Source organism: Dermacentor silvarum, chromosome 1, assembly GCF_013339745.2.
Source record: "Dermacentor silvarum isolate Dsil-2018 chromosome 1, BIME_Dsil_1.4, whole genome shotgun sequence".
Classification (NCBI taxonomy): Eukaryota; Metazoa; Arthropoda; class Arachnida; order Ixodida; family Ixodidae; genus Dermacentor; species Dermacentor silvarum.
Window position 1 is genome coordinate 13,596,834 of NC_051154.1, and position 19,824 is coordinate 13,616,657.

General features: G+C 50.5%; 1 protein-coding gene across 4 annotated transcripts in view; it reads right to left on the reverse strand.

The window, feature by feature from the left end:
* LOC119457011 (disco-interacting protein 2-like) overlaps positions 1-19,824 on the reverse strand; it is a 272,844-nt gene that overhangs the window by 165,204 nt on the left and 87,816 nt on the right. For 2 of the 4 annotated variants that reach the window (XM_037718858.2, XM_037718836.2), the window contains exon 1: positions 18,755-19,566. The exons of the other annotated variants lie outside the window; for them this stretch is intronic. In XM_037718858.2, the coding sequence (XP_037574786.1) occupies positions 18,755-18,929 (175 nt within the window). In that variant the 5' untranslated portion in view covers positions 18,930-19,566. Of the gene's footprint in view, positions 1-18,754; positions 19,567-19,824 lie in introns of those variants that run through there. 4 annotated transcript variants of the gene reach the window in all.

Sequence of the window (19,824 nt, forward strand, 5' to 3'; positions counted from 1 at the left end):
TTGTGACCTATGAGGCGCTTTTAATCGATCCAGTGGTTCTGCTTACCTTTCCCATTCGAATTCTGCGCAAAACAAACATTGAACCACCTGTGACATTGCCACACTTGCTCGTCAAGGACGTTCAAAGTTGGCGGCGAGCGAAAAGCGGCGCCTCCCACATTTTATGTCCAGCCGGCGTCTAGCAAGCAAGCATTCCTCGCAGGCGCACGCCGCACGCACATAGTATAGCGACCGCTCCACATCTGCGCAATATCCGAGCGCGGCAGATCTGACGCAGGACAACTTAGCGCGCCGTTCCTCCTCGGCAGCAGGGCGCAGCGGAGACAGCCGCGCGCGCTGGCGTGCAATTACCATTTACCCAGTGCGCCGCTGGGGTGCATGCAGGTCCCCCCCGGGGCCTTCCCGAAATAGAGGGGCAGAAAATAGAATCGAGACAAAAGGCTGCACCGCGCGCGAGCGCACGCGCAGCCGAGTAAGCGACTTCATTATGCACACGCCGAAGACCGCCTACAGAACCGGCCGAACCCCCACAGCAGGCGCACCGCGGCGCGAGGAAACGCGGAGCGCATCGGCGACAGTCGCGCTTTTCCGGCGGTGCCCGTTTCCTCGCGTGCGACGGTGTCTTTTCGTTTCCCGTCGCTCGGTGCCCGGATCAAGCCCTTCCGAGGAAAGCGACTCGGAACCGAAGGATTGGGCAGAGTTCATTTCCACGCAGGAAGTAATGCATCCTTTGCGGCCTGCATATTTTTTCCGGCTTTTCTTGCCCATGTCATCGTTGCATGATCAGTATATGCTACATGTCTCATCAAGAATTTGTGCTCAAATGAACCTTGACGCTCGCCATTCGCGGCTTTCCTGAAGACTATTCGGAAGTATTCTGTCTCAGATGTCGATTTACCACTCGTGCATCTAAGCAAGGTTCTGCATGCATGCTTTTCGAGCTCGCCTGGTACAGGACCCACCTAACTAAATCGGCGAACATTTTATAGCCTATTTCTTCATGGCACGCGCAGTGACCCGAATGCCGCGAGATAACGGCTTCGCAAGCGAGATGAGATCTCCCTCGCGAAAGGCCTCGGGCCAATCCCAAATTGCAGAAAAAAAAAAAGGAATCCAGACGTGTGGAGAGAGCCGACACCTGTTTTCCATCAGATCTGCTGACTGGGCATACTACGCATGCCATTGACACCAAGGCGCATGCAGTCGATCTGTCGACGAACATTCGAAGTCGCCCGCTCTGGCAACAATCGCAAGTGTCATCAGTGTATATACTGAGACGCCAACGAGAAAGAAACCTGATAAAGAACGCTTGTTACGCGTAATTATACATGGGAGTGCGATTTGCACTCACTCAACGGCCGGTTTCCAACCATGGTTTAGTCCCAGACGTACGTTTCAGATAAGCCGCGATTACAAACGCAGGCGAGCCTGGAAACGCAAGTCGTTTTTGACTTGTTCGCTTTTGAAGTCATGCTGATCGTACACGTGGACCCTGAGAAAGACTACGCAAGCCTTTCGGCAAGCTGAGCGGCGGCTTGTGCGCGAGCCGCACTTTCTGAAACCTTCTCGCTCAAGTTCACAGGAGGTGGCAGCGTGATATATTTCGAAGCCCGAGCGCCAGCCGCGGAAGCAAATGGACGGATCTGTCTGTTACACTCGCGTTGCTGAGGCTCAACCGTGGATCGTGCTGGAGCAATGCTTTGAGTGAACGCCTGATTTACAGAAATAGAGAAAATGAACGTAAGGACAACGTAGCAAACTATACAGTAATGCTTCAACGAGCTGCCGTCGTACTCTCTCCGACATGATTTCGTAAATAGCCAGCGCGAGACCTGTCTGTTTCAAGTATGTGTGTCGAGGTCAATGCGCCTGCACTTAACCTTCGTAAAGAATTAATTCGTACAGACGTGCGTAGAATACTTACAACATGTTTATAACACTGCAAGCTAACGTACGATGCGCTCTAAACACGGCAATCACTCACATTTTTCACAGGTAATGCGTTCTTTACTGTAAATACCAGCAAGAGACCTGGCTTAATGGGTTATTTTTTTTATCATTAAGACACAACAGCCCCGATGCTATTAAAATTTGCAGGGGCAATTATATGCTTCGGCGCCAGCTCGTGACACCTGGCGCTGCAGTTACATATTGCTAGTTCCTGTAAATTTTACGCCGATTTATGTAAACTTCAGGCCTCAGACGAGTACTTTAAGCATCGTATTAGAATCATCAAAGACGAATTTACATTACTTATAGAGCACATATTTAAGACAAAAAGTGCCGGTTGGTTAACAAATATGAGAACGCACGTGCACATTTAAAATGTTACCATGTTTAGTTTGTACAGCTGGGAGCACCCGTGTGATGCACTGAACGGTGTCCTGTGGCGCAAAAACATTTTGCGCAGCATCTGACCATGCAGCATCGAGTTCGGCGGCCTTCCAACGAGAACGAAGCCTGTGTATATCCCGTGCGACAAGTGTATTTGCATCGCCATCAAGGCGGTGGTCTTAGTGGCTGTTTTCTCCTCTCCTTGCCTGACCTCATTTAGCGAACGAAGCAAAACTAACGCACCCAGCGAGTTCTTGCAATTGCAGCGACCTAGCTTTTCGTTAGGAGAGAATGGCGCGTCGCGTTTGCGCTGTACTGTGAAGTGACTTACATCCTTGAAACTAGAGAGGAATTTAATCTAAGCTTTATTAAAGGGGTCCTCAATCACTTTTTATCGAAGTCGAGAAATGCATTTGACGTTGAAACGGACCCTTACAGAAATACTTTGCAGCAAAAAAATACTTCAAAGCGTTCAGCAGAAGGGCAGTTATGGGCAATCAAAGATCGCCTGTGATCCCCTTCGTGGTGCTCCCGCTCCTTCTTCAATGCCCTGGAGTGCGAAGGCTACGGTGCAGCAAGAATGGCGCAACACCCTCTAAGTATTCTTCAGACCTACCCACACCCTCCTTTCCCCGCATGCTACGTCACGCCAAGTGTCCGACTGCACGGTTGCTCCAGATGGCGCCTACAACGCTCCGCCTACCGCAGTCACCGTGGCGCACAGTTCAAATTTGATTTCGGATGTTCATGTAGACGCCACTACTTCCGATTTTGGCGCCTACGACGCACCTAATTCAGAGGCTATCCCTCAGCTGATGGTTAAGTTCACGGTGTTTCATCCCTTTGCTGTGCCACAGTGTACTCGATAGCTACGCGCGGCTATTCTCGCACCGAGTGACATAGTAGCACTGGCACATTTCCTTTCGCACTTAATTCTACGACAATCGCACAATTACAACAAACTTCACCCTCATGTTCACTCGTGCGATTACGTCGACAGGGCCCTCATCTGGTCAGCGATGCCGCACTGCGGACTTGAAACAATTCCTAACGTAACGAGCTTTGACTACGATGGCGACACACATCGAGAGTGTGCAACTCGGGAAGCAGACGACCTGTCCGTCAGGTGTTGCCGCTCGGATCTTGAGTCACGTCACCCACAGATACCAATCGGAGCACGCTGTTATTTATCCTCAGCGAGCGGGTTCGTCGCGGCAGCCCGCGGTGACCGCGGTATCTACGCGATACGCTGCAGAAGCAGCTACATGCAACTGTAGTGGCTAACTATGTGAATTACAGGGCTCGTCGTCATGGCCGCGTCGGGGGGTGGTTCAGAGCGTGTATATACATGGCAGGAGCGTGGCAGAGAGGAAAGACGACGCGAGAAACTAGTTTGTACCTTTACGTCGCGTCGCATGTGCTCTGGAGCTGCCTGCGCGTCGCCACATTAGCCTCTTGAAAGCTGTAATTATCCGTGACCCCCCCCCCCCCCCCCCCCCCACACACACAAAAGCATTGCAGAAACTGCAGCGCTTGCTTTTCTACTAACTTGCAAGTCCAGAAGGGACGTAGGTACAATTGTAGATGAAATCAGCACTGGCAACATACAAAACTTTCTCAAGGAGGAAATTGCCAATAAAATATCTACGATAATTTTAAAGGGGTTGAGACATCAAATTTGAGGCTTGCGTTGTTTGTTTCAAACGTTTCTTATTGCCACACAAAGCATGACACACGCTGGAAGGTTCATATATTCTCGGTAAATAATTTAATATCGCATTATTTATGTGCACCATTTTCGGTTTCGGTTTCTCGGCGCCGAGTTGGACAGTGACGTCACTGGCTAGGAAGCTTGGTCACGTGGGCCCACAAGGCTGTGACGCACGCACTGCTGCATCGTCTGCTCTCGCACACACATTTTGTACCAGCACAGGCAAACAAACCCACGCCGACAGTTGTCATCGCTAGCTGCGGCAGCTGCGATTGCGACTCTGCGTCTGCGTCCGATGCAGCTTATACTGCACTCTAGACTCGAGGCTCTCGAGGCTTGCCCCGTGCTGTGGGTCACCGGTCATTGTACGCCACTCTAATGTGGTATGACGTCACTAAAACGCGTTACGCTTCCAACACAGTGACGTCGATGTCAATCGCGCTAGCGATGGGTCTCGATCGCGAGAACGAGCATTTAGGCACTCTTTGGAAGCGAATTAAAATATATTTTAAACGTTTGCTGTGTCCAACACTTCATGTTGAGTGTCCTTTCATACAGAGGAAGCCTACAGCAGGCCTTTTATACCCTTAAAATTTGGTGTCTCAACCCCTTTAAGAGAAGCTCTTTATTGTTTGAAGCCAGGGCGGTAGTTTTGCGGGGCAAGACGTACCGAGTCGAGTACCAAGGGTACTTTACCAAGTACACGGTATGCGGTGCGTGTGGAGAGGAGGAGGAAACGGCTGAACACCTCATAATTCTCTGTAAAGGGCTTCGCCCTACAGTTCAAAGCAACGGGGCTGATTTCTTCAAAACATTCAGGGACAGTGGAGGCAAAATATTTAAGCGGGTAGAAATAACCAATCGAAGGTTATCTGATTGGTGGCTAAAATCAAGGCAAGAGTGAAATTCCACCCTCCACTAAGTACAAAATATATCACTAGACACGGCTAGGTGGCGTGAGCTGCCGCCCGATTTAAAGGGCTCAGCCCGTTGCAGCATCCATCCATCCATCCAGAGAGGAGGGGGAAGAGGAAGCAGAGAATGGGTAGAACCGACGCAGTCGCGAAACGTCTGACACTCTCACAGTTCCCACACAGGGGGAGAGGACGAGAGAGGGAAAAGATGATGTGAGAAGGCAAGGAAACAGTGGTTGAGGGCATACTGAAGGTACGGTACGCTTCTGCTATTTCTGAAAAACAAGCACCATGCAATTTTGTCAAGCGGACAGCTGACGAAGGGCGTGCAGACGCAAACCCACATTAAAACAACGTAGGGTCTAGGCGACACTACGGAAGCGGCCGCCCGCGCGTCTGTGCTCTTCTGTGCCCGCCGAGGTAGCTTGACGGCTATGGCAATGCTCGAGGTCGCGGGTTCGATCCCGACCGCGGCAGTCGCATTTCGACGGGAGAGAAATACAAAAACGCTAGTGCACTTAGATTTAGGTGCACGTTAAGGAACACCAGGGTGTCAGAATTAATCCAGAGTCCGCCACTAAGGCGTGCCTCATAATCCGATTGTGGTTTTGGCACGCACCGCCCCATAATTCAATTAAAGTTTAACACTTCTGCCACGATGCGATGTGCCATGTGAGGCAATGGATATGCTCAACCCTCTCAGAGGTTATGAACAATGGCGCACAACAACGCCTCAAGCAAACACGTCTCCCTGTACGTTCTGCACTATATGCAGACAACAAGCAGTGGTGCACGCAAGGTAACATCAACGCAAGGTAACGTTTAACATCAACTCACCACTCTCGTATTGGACTAAACGCTGAAGAAATTAAACATTCGCCGTCAACATCCCCGCTAATCATCGTCAATCAAAGCAAACAGCACAGAAAGCTTCGCTTACATGGATTCCCACAGTGCGTGGCATCCGCATTTTTTTTTTTCTCGGGTGTTATAAAACGAACACAATGGTTAATTTTGGCTGCGCAGAAGTGAAAAAAACATGTCACGGAAAATGGCAAATGCTCTGTTGGTGTGGTCCTCACATTCCTATTTGACAAAAGGAATGTCAGAAACGCAGAAACGTACCGGTACGTCAGTGACGCTGAAAGTGTTAAGTTTCACGTGGTTCAAGGCTAGTTGAGCGTCCCAAACTAATAGAATTTAGCGAGACCCAACGGCTACGACACTGATAAGCACTGTGGCCAAAGTTTCATTCCTACGCGGGCGGCCGCGGCCGAGCGTTATAGCAGACGATAGTCGGCGACAGTACGATAGTCGTACTTTCGGAAGTACGCAATTCCTTGCGAAATTCGAAAAGCAGATTTTCGCCTTACTTCAGCAAACACATTAACAGGAAGAAGCGCACTGATCCACCCTTCTTGACTGATGTCGGCTAACAATAGGAGCCGCGTATGGGAATCTGCTATATGATGAAATATGGCAGCCCGAAAAAAGTGAGAATGCTTATGTTGGAAAGACAGCGTTTGAGAAAAAAGTGACTTCGCGCTCCGCTTGCGAGCTCCACGCGCCGCGCACACTGCAAAAATTTGGCTGAGACGTTCACAACAGCGTACAATATTCGCGGACTGTGTTTTTTCACCAAGCCCGAGGGGTGGTTCAGGATCCCTTTAGGTAAATTACGCTCCCGCAATAGGCAAAACGGTCCTTATTATCATAGCGGGAGGTTGGAAAGCAAAAAAAATAGTAATAATAAGACGCAGGTACTGTACAAGGGTGGCCGACCACATCTTGCAATAGCTTCGACGTGACGTGATGGATTTTGACAGCGTCTGTTCGGGTCCAGGTAATTTTCGAGGTAACATTAAATTCTAAAGGAACCAAAATTAAGGGTCAGCCTAACCAATTTTCCAATCATTTTCCTGCGCCAAAACGGCCTATAACATTACGCCAAGTATACTCCATCACGCGTGCTCGAAAGGAAACATCTTACATATTCATAACTGGGCATTTGACATGAAAAAAAAAAGTGTTACTACCTATTGTTCACAAGTGCTTTTATGGTTGATTCAGCAACGCAGCTTCGTAGGAGGTCCATTACAGCATCGAACTCTCCTGCAGAGCGTTCACACTGAATAGCAGATACGAGCAGGTGTCAGAAACAGCACGAAGGGAACAAACGGAGCAGCGCAGCAGTCGCCCTGCGAGACACCACGACCCCATCGGTCCGGTAACAATGTCCGTGACAATGCCTATTTATCAACTCGCATTTGTCAAATACACTTCCGGACTTCTATATGCGCCGGGAAGCGGCATACAACTGCCAATTTCGTCATCGCCAGGACGTATTATGCACGATACAGGACGAAGGACTCTCCCCGAGATTTGCAGATATATATAGCTTCGTCGGCCGACTGTATATATACGCTATGCCTCTACATTTCCCGATCTCATCACTACATCTAATCATCTGCCGCCGCCAACTTGCATTTCCATGACTAACCTATTCCGTTACTCTAATAGATCACCGGCGCTTATAAGCGTTACGCCATACAAGACCCGCCCCACTCCCCTTGCTCTTAATCTCAAATGTATATGCGCATGATTTGTGGTTTAAGCTGCAGTCTTTCCATCTCTCACTCCTTGCGCAGTCTTTAGATTTCAAGTTTGTCCAAGCTTCGGCCCCATATATTATAGCACTGGCATAATACTCGTGCATTGGGCTATATCTTTTAAAAGAGAATTTCTGAAAGGATAACAGTAAGCTGCCTCCATGACCTTGAAGTGTGTGCTGAAATCCGTTAGTACGCCAATTTCTCATGTAGTGAAAAAGCGCCATTTTGTATGAATAACGTACTGGGGCTAGTAATTCTTGATTCGGATGCAAGAGTGAAAACACCTTACGGAAATAATAATTAAAAAAAAGTATAGGGGAAATGCCCGCGAGAAAACCCTTCTAAGCCCCGAAAAACGATAATGCATCTGTCAAGTGTATCTTGATTAATAAGCATTGAAATAATTAAACTTCATAGCGTTTCGAAGGTTCTGCGTTTGCTTTCAGTCAAGAGCAAATATATTTTTAAAGGGACACTAAAGAGAAACAGGAAGTTCAGCTGGAATAAAATAGGGACCTTCAGGAATGCATGCAGTTTTTGTTGGGTGCAAAAATGTGAGTTATTAGCGGAGAAATTCGTAAACAAAGACCAAATATCTCTTCCTCAATTTCTCTCACCCCAGATTTGGCGCTGAAGCAGTGTCGTCACAGATTTCATTGCTCTCAGCGAATCAGAATGCGCCATGATACGTCACCGCTTGCGTAAACGGCCGAGGCACTGGCTGCATCATGGCTGCATGGCCGCTGCGTTTGCGTTCGCCGCGATGGATACCGTTGCTGCCGCTGAACCTTGCAACGAAGAGCTCGCCAGGGAAGCAGGACTGCATTTCAGCGATATTCAGTGAAACGGAGCGCGAAATGATCCTCCGTGCTCGAGCGGTAGGTGTCTCCGCGTGCGATGGCGGTGAGCCGCCGGCAGCGCCGGCGGAAAGCAGAGCTTCGTTTTCGTGAGCGGAATGCGAGGCGTCCGGTCCGCCAGGCGACGACGTTCCCGACAGAACAAGTGTAGAAAGTTGCGCACGTACTCGGTATGGTTATTTCGTGGCTTTATTTAATGACATTCAGCACTCACCGAGCCGCCAGTTTGCTGCTGCAGGGGCACCGTAGGGGGTTTAATGAAGGCCGCATTGAGGGAACAGCTGTTCGAGAAAGGACTGGCCTCTGGGGCACGCCAAGATACTTTCCGAGGGCAGGATTATATACATAATCCGAGGGCGAGAAATGCAGAGAGTACACCATCGGTTTCGCTGGCTCTTTTGCCGTTTTATCATCGGCAGAGCACTGAGCCATTGCGAACGCCGGGGAGCCGGGGCTCATCGCGCGGCACCACATGAAAGGACACAGTCGGGTCAACACTGCCGCTGCCCCTGAGCAAGCGCCTTGGGCAGTTTATGCAGCCCTGAACACTACACACACGAGGCACTTTCTGGCTGTTTCCCGCGAAGTCAACGTTTTTCGAGCCACGCAACACGCAACCAAACACTGTAGAGCGGAACAGGCGCGCGCGATGATGCATGTAGCAAAAACGAAACTACGAAACTATCACGGCCGCATGTAGCGCGATGCCATTTTTTCCTATTTATTTAATTTTGCACTAAACTTGTACTTCCGCGCTTGAAACGGTTTAAAAAGTTGGCAAATGTTGTTTATGTACGTTTAAGGTGTATTTCATTTTGCGTTTTATTCACAGCGATAAATCGCTCTCGACCAAGCGCGACCGGCCTGCGTTTGTAATCTCCGACGTCACGAACGTGTAGTGCGGGAAACTCGAAGGGGCGTCAGCACCTATCCTTCAGTTTTTCGATATTTTCTCGCTTATTAAACATCTGTTCGCCGTAAGAATGGTATGACTGTGATTGTGATAGGAAAATCTACCATTAAAGCTCAACTTCCGGTTTCTCTTTAGTGTCCCTTTAAATTATTCTTTGTCAACGACCACGAGGTCCAGGCCGTAAGCTAGATTAATTAACGAAGAGATAGAGTTGATCTAGTTGGTGTTGATGCAATTGCTGTGACAGATAGATCAGCAGGCCTTGTAAGCTGAGGCCTAAAAGCAACATACAGTTTTGTCATACACATCAGTGACGTCGAACGCAGACCAATCCTGAGATAACCGTGGCGTATGAAGCATCACAAGAGATGACCATCAGACAATTTGGGAGGGCGTTGAGATACTATGATAAAAACATTTATTGTTAAAAACAGATTGATGGTGATGCTCTTAGTCCAAGGCCCCAGACGATTCCGACGATTTCGCGGGCTCTCCGAATCAAGGCCCGGCGGACCTCGGGGTGTCCATCACGGAAGACGTCATCCCATCGCTCTCGGTGTCGGAGGCGTTGCGAAATATGCAATGTGGCCCGACGAACCAGCCTGCGGCTAAACAGCCAGGGCGGCCTCTTCGCCTGGTCACCGTTGCCTGGTCACGCTGCCCCGTTTTGGAGCTACCGCTCCAAAACGCGGCAGCGCTTCAAAGCTCGCGGTTTATTTCGAAGATAACCGGGCTCTGGGACACCGAAAATATGGTTTGTTCAGTTATATCAGAGTTGTTTCGCCGGAAAGCTTCACTGACCTATACCACGGATACATATCTCACACCGTGATCTGTACAATACAAGTGGCGTTGCTGCAGAACGCAACAACCGGTCAAGAATGCCAAAAGAGTGGCGGACTGTCAACTCCGTCCATTTGCCACCTTGCACGCAGCCGAGACACACTCGCCATGACGTCATCATCAAGAAAGGAACGATGCCCCTTCCGGATCTCACACGCTTTCGTCATCTCGGAGCCGAAGCTACAGTGCGCGTCGCATCGGAGCGAGCCAATACTTTTCAAAAATGCGTCGCGACAGCTGCAACACGCCGCATCCGCGAACGAAGCCATCAAGCCGGCCTCGGCCACTCCCAACTGTATGAATTCACAATCCGTGCGCTCCGGTGCGCTTCACTTCCGGTAAAGACGCGAGAGGGCGGATGAAATGCGACACCACCAGTGGTCTATCAAAAAAACGTCGCACAACAATATCGTCGAAGTTCTGTCAACGCAACTATATATATAGAACGCCGGAGACACAGTATGGCTACACACGTCGTGTACAAAGCAGTCACGAATGATACGGTGCAGGCTATGGTCAAGACGTGAGCAGCGACAAGCTACATCACCGAAACTTGGGACCAGTGCGATCCTGTAATTACAACGGATACATCGCGGTGCCTTATATTCCCCCGCCAAAGCAACTGCTTTCTCAGGGCTGCTCTTCCCGTTACTAAATGAGCGCCTTAGCAACATCCCAGCTGCCATTTAAGTGAGGACACCACGTGCATAGCGCAAACAAATCCACCGAGGCATGTTGTCGTGCAAAAAAGAAACACGGAATGCCGCATAAACAGCGGAAATTTTAAAGCACTCAGCGATGCACCCCCGTCCCGAAGCGCTCGTCCCCCCACCCCGCATCGCCCGCAACCGAACAGCCTCCGCGAAAAGGCCTTCGCCGTGTTCGACACAAAAATGAGAAAAATGGAGCTCGTCTCGATCTGATGAAATCGGAGCCGCAGAAGCTTTTGAACGGCGAGCACGGAGTTGGGCACAGGAGAGTGTAGAGCGCGGAGGAACGTCACCGCTGGCGAAATCCCCAAACGCCGAGAAAACAGGGAGCGGTGTACGAAGCGGAATGAAGCGAGAAAAGAGGAAGAAAGAGTGTGACAGGATGCCCGTATAAGTTTCACGCAGACATGTCGCAGGGCGAAAGGCGGGGAGACGCCCTGGCATCCACGGCGTCGCTCCGGGTCACGAGCGACGGCGACAACGTGGCATCCAGTCCACGCGCGCCGTAACATGGAGGCGCTGCTTGCACGGATGATCACGCGGCCTGCCCGGAAGACGCTGAGCCGCCTTATTGCACGGACAGTGCACTACCTTGTTCGCCGCCTTTTTTAAGACGATGACCGGTATGCGTACGACGCTTTTACGCACGTCTCATGATAAGGCCTCAGCCTCGTTGCTGTACTATTACAGTAATTTTATACCGATATATATAAACAGCGGGCATAGCCACATGACCATGTTTTTTTTTTTTTTTTTTTTTTTTTTTTTACTTGAAGCAACTTCACCGCCTCTCCAGGTGTATTACTTGAAGAGGCGGACGTTGCTCGCACGACAAATCGAAGCGTTTTACATAGCTCATTCACAAAGTTCCACTAGTTCACTTATTCATGCAAGTGATCACCGCCTCATCAATTAAACACTCTGTAAAGGCAGAATTTAGCTATGTGTCAAAGTCAATCTTTTCTTAATATGGTGGAAGTAAAATAAAAGCACTGTATCTATATATCTCTAAATACCACAAAAATTGCCACAAGAACAGTAAAATTTAGTGTACATAGTCACCAACATAGCCAGTGAAAAGGAAAGTGCACAAACACACTATACTGTTTTCTTTAAAAAAAAATAGATGTAAAGAAAGTACCTCGAATTTTCACAAACGAAAAGCAGGGAGCACTGATCCTGAAGTACTTTGACCACTGCGCAGCAGCTATTCCGAGTGGAACTCTTTTAATCAGGCAAAAGGTGGCGTTTTTCAACGAGCAAAAGGAACAACATCCGGAGAGCTGAAAGCGGCTGCGTGCCTCGAGGGCCCGTTATAGACCGGGGCGCAGAAACAACCCTGACCCCCGCGGGCACGGCCTCGTTCCCGCCGCTTGCCTCACCACGGACCGGCCAGACACGCCGAGGGCTCCTCCAGCGCAGTGCCAAAAATACCCGTCGGGAATCGAACCCCGACACGCGTGGCACCATGCCAGAGTGGCCCACAGACACTCCTGGGCCGGTATTTTGTAGCGATGCCTTTAAAGTAATAATGCCTTTTCGCGCTTATCGCGCTTTGTCAGTGGTCGGAGCGACGGTCCGCTCGCGTTATCAACGGGATCCGCCGGCCGCGAGCGGTGGATGATAAGACTAGAGTAGAATAAGTCATAATGCCTCGCTACAAAATCGCGGCCCTGGGCCGGTATCTTGTAGCGATGCCTTATGCCTTATTCTATACTTGTCTTATCATCCACCGTTCACGGGCGGCTGATCCTGTTGATAACGTGAGTGGACCGTCGCTCTGACCACTGACCAAGCGCGAAAAGGCATTAGCATCGAAAAGGCATCGCTACAAAATACCGGCCCTGCATATATATGTATGCGGTCAGTCAGGTGGTGCACAGCTTTCCAGAGACAAACGGCGCGGCCATTCCACACCACTGTGCGCTGAGACGTTACGCGCGTTGGGAAATGGAACACAACACGACATGGAAATAAGAAGGTAACGATGGTCACCGCGGCGCGAGCTATATCCGATATAATAGTTCCTAAAGCCTTAATTGCACCACAAAGCCGTCGTTGGTCTCGACAAATTGCGAGCAGAACAGCAAGCGCTGATAGCGCTCTTATTCAGAAAAATTGCATTCCGCTCACATCGATGCGGAATGCTATTTGAGAGAACTGACTTATTAAAAGCGTCTCGTGGAAACTTCCTACCGGCGGCGCGGCGGCCGAAGACGTTGCGCGTGCTTGAATACAGGGCAGGGAGCTTGGAATACCGCCAACGGGCTGCGACTAATAACACAGAGAGACAGCGCATAGGGTTCGCTAACGCTAGAGGGCACGAGGGCTGACCATGGCGAGGCGCAGAAACGCCACAAGCGCGAAGCACAGTGGCCGCGCGAACGAATGGCTGCAGCGTCGTCAGGGGTCTGAGCAAAGTTGGCCAAAACTTCTCGTAAAGCAACACAGTGGACGTTTTTCAGATCAACGAAGGGGCGAAATATTCTAGGTCTCGCTTCAGTGCACCACTGGTGTGACACGACCTTCCGCGAACAGCCCTCGAGGCCGCGCAGAACATCGCCGCAAAAATTGGACGCATTATTAGTACGCGTGGTGTCCCCAAGAGTAACACCATGGACACGCCGGGGGGTAGGAGGCTCTCTTCCTGCAAAGGCTCGTTATCTCAGCGACAAGCAGCAGAGCCCATCTTGCTCACATCTGTGCGCACGGAAGGGCAGCTCGTTCCCAGACCGCCGCCGGACGAGGGACGCGCCAGCCGGACACGCGGCCTTCTTTCTCGTCTTCTGCGCCGCACACAAAAGGCACCGGCAGAGCGAGAAAGAATGAAGATGGTCCACACACGCGCGCAGCTGTGCCACATTTGAGCACATTCAGAGCTGCCGTTATATACCAGAGTAGGGCACGCACGCACGGACTGGCTAACGTTGGAAGGACCCGGCGAATGTCGAACCCGCGCTGCCGATGGCGCTCCTGCAGCTTTCCGCGTCCCTTCTGCCGGGGCGTGCATAAACGCACAAGAGCTGTAGGAACTACGTGCTGCACTAGCGGTATAAAGTTACGTACGCACAAGTAAAAATAAACGCATATTACGCTGCTTTTAATTAATTTAATTATGGGGTTTTACGTGCCAAAATCACGATCTGATTATGAGGCACGCCGTAGTGGCGGACTCCGGACTAATTTTGACCACCTGGGGTTCTTTAACGTGCACCTAAATCTAAGTACACGGGTGTTTTCGCATTTCGCCCCCATCGAAATGCGGCCGCCATGGCCGGGATTCGATCCCGCGACCTCGTGCTCAGCAGCAGCCCAACACCATAGCCACTAAGCAACCACGGCGGGTACGCTGCTTTTCGCACCCGAGCGCCGAGCTTTAAAGATATATTACAAGATAAGCGACTAACTCCATCACTAACGCAATTAGGCACTGCAAGAAGAGGGGTGGCAGAGGCACATGGTAAGCGGGGGTGTGCTGAACTGGACTGGTTGGTTTAGCCGGGAATCGAACAGGGCTGTCGTCTTCACTATACGCTTTTTGCGCTGTTCGATTCCCTTCTACGCCAGGTACAGATTCGTTCAAACTCGTACAGTACAGATTCGTTCAAACTGGACGCTTTGGTAGTGAGTAATTTACATAACCGTGCTACACATGTCAAGCGCACTGATTTGTACGGAGAAAGCAGGCCGGCTACTACAATACACTCGTGTTGCACACTCCACGAATAGGTGTTTGTCACTGCTGGATGGCCGGCACGGCACCCCAACGGCCGTTAAATGCTAGATGAAGCAAGCGACAGCGTGTCTCAAGGTCGTGCAAGAACAAAGGCCTGCATTCGGTTCCGGCAGCTCGGTCGTAACAGATTAATTACGATGCTATTGGAGAAGGCGACGAAACTGCTACAGTCTCACGGATATGTCGCTGCCCTTGTAATACAGGCAAAAACGGCACATGCTTTTTTGGAGGAGCGCATGTCAAGGAAGATTGCAGGCCGCCAGGGGGGTGCCTATCTTCGGCCATCGTTACCACTACCGAGGAAAAAACACGACCTCCTCGATATACGATAGCTGGGGAGTGGTGAAAGATTACTATCAGGACGCTGTTCTTCAGTGCAAACTGAAGACCGGGCAAAAGCGATCGTCACGGAAAATAACTCCTGCTAACTCTCAATGACGCGTTCAGGGAGCGTCTGGTTTCCGAACATATTTCAAGCACAAAACACGCCAGTTACAGTATCATCGTAAATTCAAACAATTACGAAACTAGTCAAATGCGTTGTTCCATTTACAAGGTCGCCTCAATTTGTAACAGTGGCTTAACTCAGGCTCCAAAACGTATATATATATATACACTTGGCATTACTCCATGCTTAGAAACTGGCTACAGAAAGATGAAATGTCGTACTTCCATGTAATTACGCGTAACAGAGGTTCTAATAAAGTATTGCCTGTTCGCGAGTCAATTTTTGCTGATGGTACATATGAATTCCCAGTATTCACCTCTCAAAGGTGACGCTCTACAAGAATAAACGAAGAACCTAAATAAACAACTTGAATATTTGCACGTGTACGCGTCTGCACAATTTTCCAACGAATAGTCGAAGCTATCAACAATGCGCCTCAACATAAAGAAGTAATTATTTCTGGACACACATCACGAGAAAATAAATCTGGCATATAAGAAGCAATATCGAGCGTCCATCAACTGTAAGCACTTCATATATACAGAAAGGCGTACATTTGAGGAACGGAACATCGGCCACGCAAGTGCCCTCTCGTCAGTTATCTGCTCCGGCATTACTTAACAGCAAAATCGTCAGAGGCGACAGACAGCCGAATGATGTCACCGCTCGTACCAAAACAATGCTAACACAGTGCTCAAATCCCGATAACCAACTTCATGGCACTGACAGTGTACAATCCCGGCGCAGCTGGATACCGTTCGAAATCGTTTACCCCACCGAGACGACGACTGGATCACCTGGAGTCGCAGGGAATTTTGGCTATCTTAACAGTATGTTTAGCAGCAGCGCGCCTCGTTGTTAAACCTATTATCAAGGTGTCGAAAGCCTCCAATTAACACAAACTATCTTACGAGCACGTAGCCGCCAGTCTTCGAATCGAAGGAGAGAGAGAGAGAGAGAGAGAAAAAAAAAAGAAAAAGACAGGCACACATTATCGCTTCGTGCAGCACAAAATCCTCGCTGCAAACATTGTGGCACACACAAACGCAATGCGCATGTTAGATATTACATGTCCTTGCTAAGAACCCCAAAGAAGGCAGCACTTTTCAGAATTTAATGGAAACCAATTTTCACCATCGTCTTTTACAGGGTGACGAATCAGTAGTACAATGCCCCGCGACATAATAATGAAACTTTTGGACGAGCTCTTACGTACGCATATTACTTGATACGGAAGATTTGTGAACGTACCCGGCTTCACCATTATTTGATCTGCGATGGCTAATTTATCGACCCAGGGTTCCTGCGAGGTTATACCTATGAACTGTATACATGACGGCTTTCAGATAACAACTCAGTCATCTTCGCCAGTGCGCACAGAAAGGAGTCGGTCTGGCAGTGGGTGTACACCCACTGATATGAACAAAAACAAACTTCTCCAGGCATTTCGCTTATTTCATCCGGGTGCCGCATTTCAACAACGTTATCATCTGGATTCCCTTGGTTGTGAAAAGCTAAACTGAAAGCTTCACCAGTACTTAAACAAATGCAGAAGGAGTCAAAGTGGTCCCACCAGTCCAATCTAAGTTGGACGGACAACACTGCACTTAGAGTGCAACGAGAGAATTAAAAGAAAAAAAAAATGTTAGCGAGGAGCACGTTTTGCTCGATTACGCAGTACTGATGTAAGGCGCCCGTAAGACCGAAGACGAAGGAGTGAGCGCACACCACGCACGGAAGCGCCCAACCACCGCCACAGCAAGTCGCACAATCCCGGCGTTTTCAAAAAGCGCAGCGGCGCCTCGGCGTACTGGTCGGCAACTCCGCCGAAGCTTCAAACAGCGGAAGCGGTCACAAAAGAGAGCGATCCAACTCGCTGCTCCCGCAGACGGACTGGCCGACAGCGCGGCCCAAGAGCGCGTGCCATGTCATCGCCGGGCGTCGGAGGAGGGCAGAGAGCGATCATGCGCCCAGTGTGCGTGCGCGCCAGCGCAGAACGGGCGCATTCCTTTACAGGGGTTCGATGCGCGGCTTCCTCGCAGGAGGGAAACCACTTCCGTTCCTTTTTTCGGACCTCTTATCTCGCGTTCAAGGGTTCTCGAGAACGCGAGACACCACGCGGCGTGTAACGTGGCCGGATCACGTGCACCAACGCACATCCAACGACTCCATGAGAGAGAACACCTTTGGTGCCCAATAATCACATATTATTGCAGAGGAGTACTGGATTTGAATGTCACGGGATTCTCTTTTAAAATGTACAGGCAATCCTAAACATACCACGAAGTTCAGCTTTCTACTGTATAACTGCACTGGTTTGGTTCATTAGACACGAGTGGTGCGTTGCTCGTCACGCTGGGGAGTCCCGTTGGTTCGCTGCAAAGTGCACTCTACTACGAGGGCGACGAGGCACATGCCGTACATGACAGCTACCTTAAGACAGAATTGCCACCGAGTTGAAAAACACTGAGGTAGAAAGGACACTGAACAATAAAAAAAAAAGGACGTTGGGAGAAGATAATTAACAGAAAGTAAATGCAAATTAATGTGCAACATCGAATAGTAAGAGCGGGGCTCTCTTTTTCCCTTCGAATATAACCGAGAATGTAAACACGCTGTAAGGAGGAGTTTGCAAACACTCAAAGAATCCGCGCCCCATCCGCAGTGGCCACATATCTCAGCAGTGTTTCCGCTGACAAGCTAAGCAGCAATCCGTCGACGCAAGGTGTGACGGCGCGTCACCTGACGCGTCGAGCCCGAAGGCAGTGCTACACGAAAACGAGGAATGCGTGCACTGAGTCATCCAAGTGACAGCTCATCATCCTCAAACTGTGAAGCGAGTGCATTGAAACTCGACCGAGCTTTCCTGGGACGCAGCTATCGGGCGACTGCCGGAGAGACGCTGCTACGCATGGATCCGGTTTTGCGCGTCGTGAATGCACTTCTTGAAGTTTTCGGCTTCGCCATCGCTTCCGAGGCTGGCCGCAAAGTGACTCGCCGCCGAGAAAATTACAAGGTTCTCTCTCGACTGGCTGCGTCTACAGCAGCGACGGAACAAAGAAATGAAAACAAGGGCGAGGGGGTGAAGGCGGATAGGATAGGGTATACAAATAAAAGGTCTACTTTCTTTGTCAGGTGTCTTAGAATATTACAAGTGAGAGCCATGACAGCATTAGATGAACATCGCAAAAACTTGTCTTGAAGACAACACCGCTTGCCTCGTTAGTACATGATGATTACGCACAGACATGCCCTAAGGCACTGCAGACCCATGTAGTAGTTATGCTGCTTATCAAAAGCCCCCGCAGCGCATGCAAACACCCTTTAAGTGGCCGTGCTTTCGCCCCCCCCCCCCCTCACTTTTTTTTTTTCGTGCTACTAATCGTCATGGTTAGCCCTCAGCAGCTCGCCAGATTTCATATTGCTTTGCAACAACCGTGGTGCTACAAGCGCAATTTTTTACCGGACAGTCATGGACGCCTGATCCCTTCTTGACAGAAGGACCCAAGAGGTTTCGTCACTCTTAGAGTACCAACAGTCCAGAAGAGTCGAAGGCGGTGTTTACCGTCTCGTGCCAGAACACCCAGCGTGCGCGTCAGCCGTACAATCGCCACCCAACAACTGCGGACAACACACGTGAGGCACAGAGCTGCAGCCGCACTCTGCAAGGACTCACTTTCGGTGTCCGAGAGGCAACCCTCGGAGGAGACCCTGGACGAGAAGAGTGAGGACTCGGAGTCATCGTCGCTGGAGTCTTCGTCTACGTCGTCGAGGAGCGCCGCCCAGAGCGAGTAGGGCAGGCTCTTCCAGATGGGCGCGTCGAAGAGGCTCGGTTTGCGCGGACGCTGCATCGCGCCACGGCGGGGGAAAAACACGGCGACGGTCGTCGGGGTGGCCGGCGCGTGGGCGCGCCTGCTGGACGACGACACCCGCGCTCGAAGACGCGCACGGGAAAAAAAGCGAGAGCGACGACGTGACCCCGATCTATCCGGAGTATATCCGTTCGGCGGCAAAGGCAGCAGCACGCCGCTCGGCCCGAGCAGGAGCACTGAACCAGCCGGCGGCAGCAGCCACCACCAGCGACTCCGAGGCGAGGAGGTCCGGAGGCGGCGCTCCGGACGAGCGCCTATTCAACTACGCGCGCCGCCGCCGGAAGCGCCCCTGCGGCACCACCGGCGGGGCCACTGCCGCGGCCGGTCGTCCGGATGGGGCCGACAGCTGCCTTTTTTACAAGAAGATGTTCTCCCCCCACGGGGCCCTCGACGACAACTGGTCGGGCATTCAGCATGCCTCCGAGGAAGGTTCTGGCGACGCGCAAGGGAACGGCCGGCCGCAAAGGTTACCGCCTATCTGGCGACCGAAAACAAACGTGAGATGTCAGTGATTCACTGTTTTTCCGGTCTTTGTACTAAAGGGCGGCTGGCATAAACATTCATTCCAATCTACTCCGTTCGCATGCACACAAACGAGGTCAGCGAACGCATGTTCGCCGACAGCATTGTCTCGCTCAGAGTTCCATATAAGGATTACCACAGAGGCAAATCCAGCGTCTCTGGGGGCCGCAATTGTGCCACGTAACGATCACACAATGATGAGTTTGCGTATGCATTGGGAGTAACGAACAATGATTGGTTTTACATCTGTGTGCTACCATTTGTCTACAAATCACGTAAAAAAAATTGACCCCTGGCAAGTTATGCCACCTAAGCATTTGATATACTGTTAAGAACATAAGCCGCAAATAAC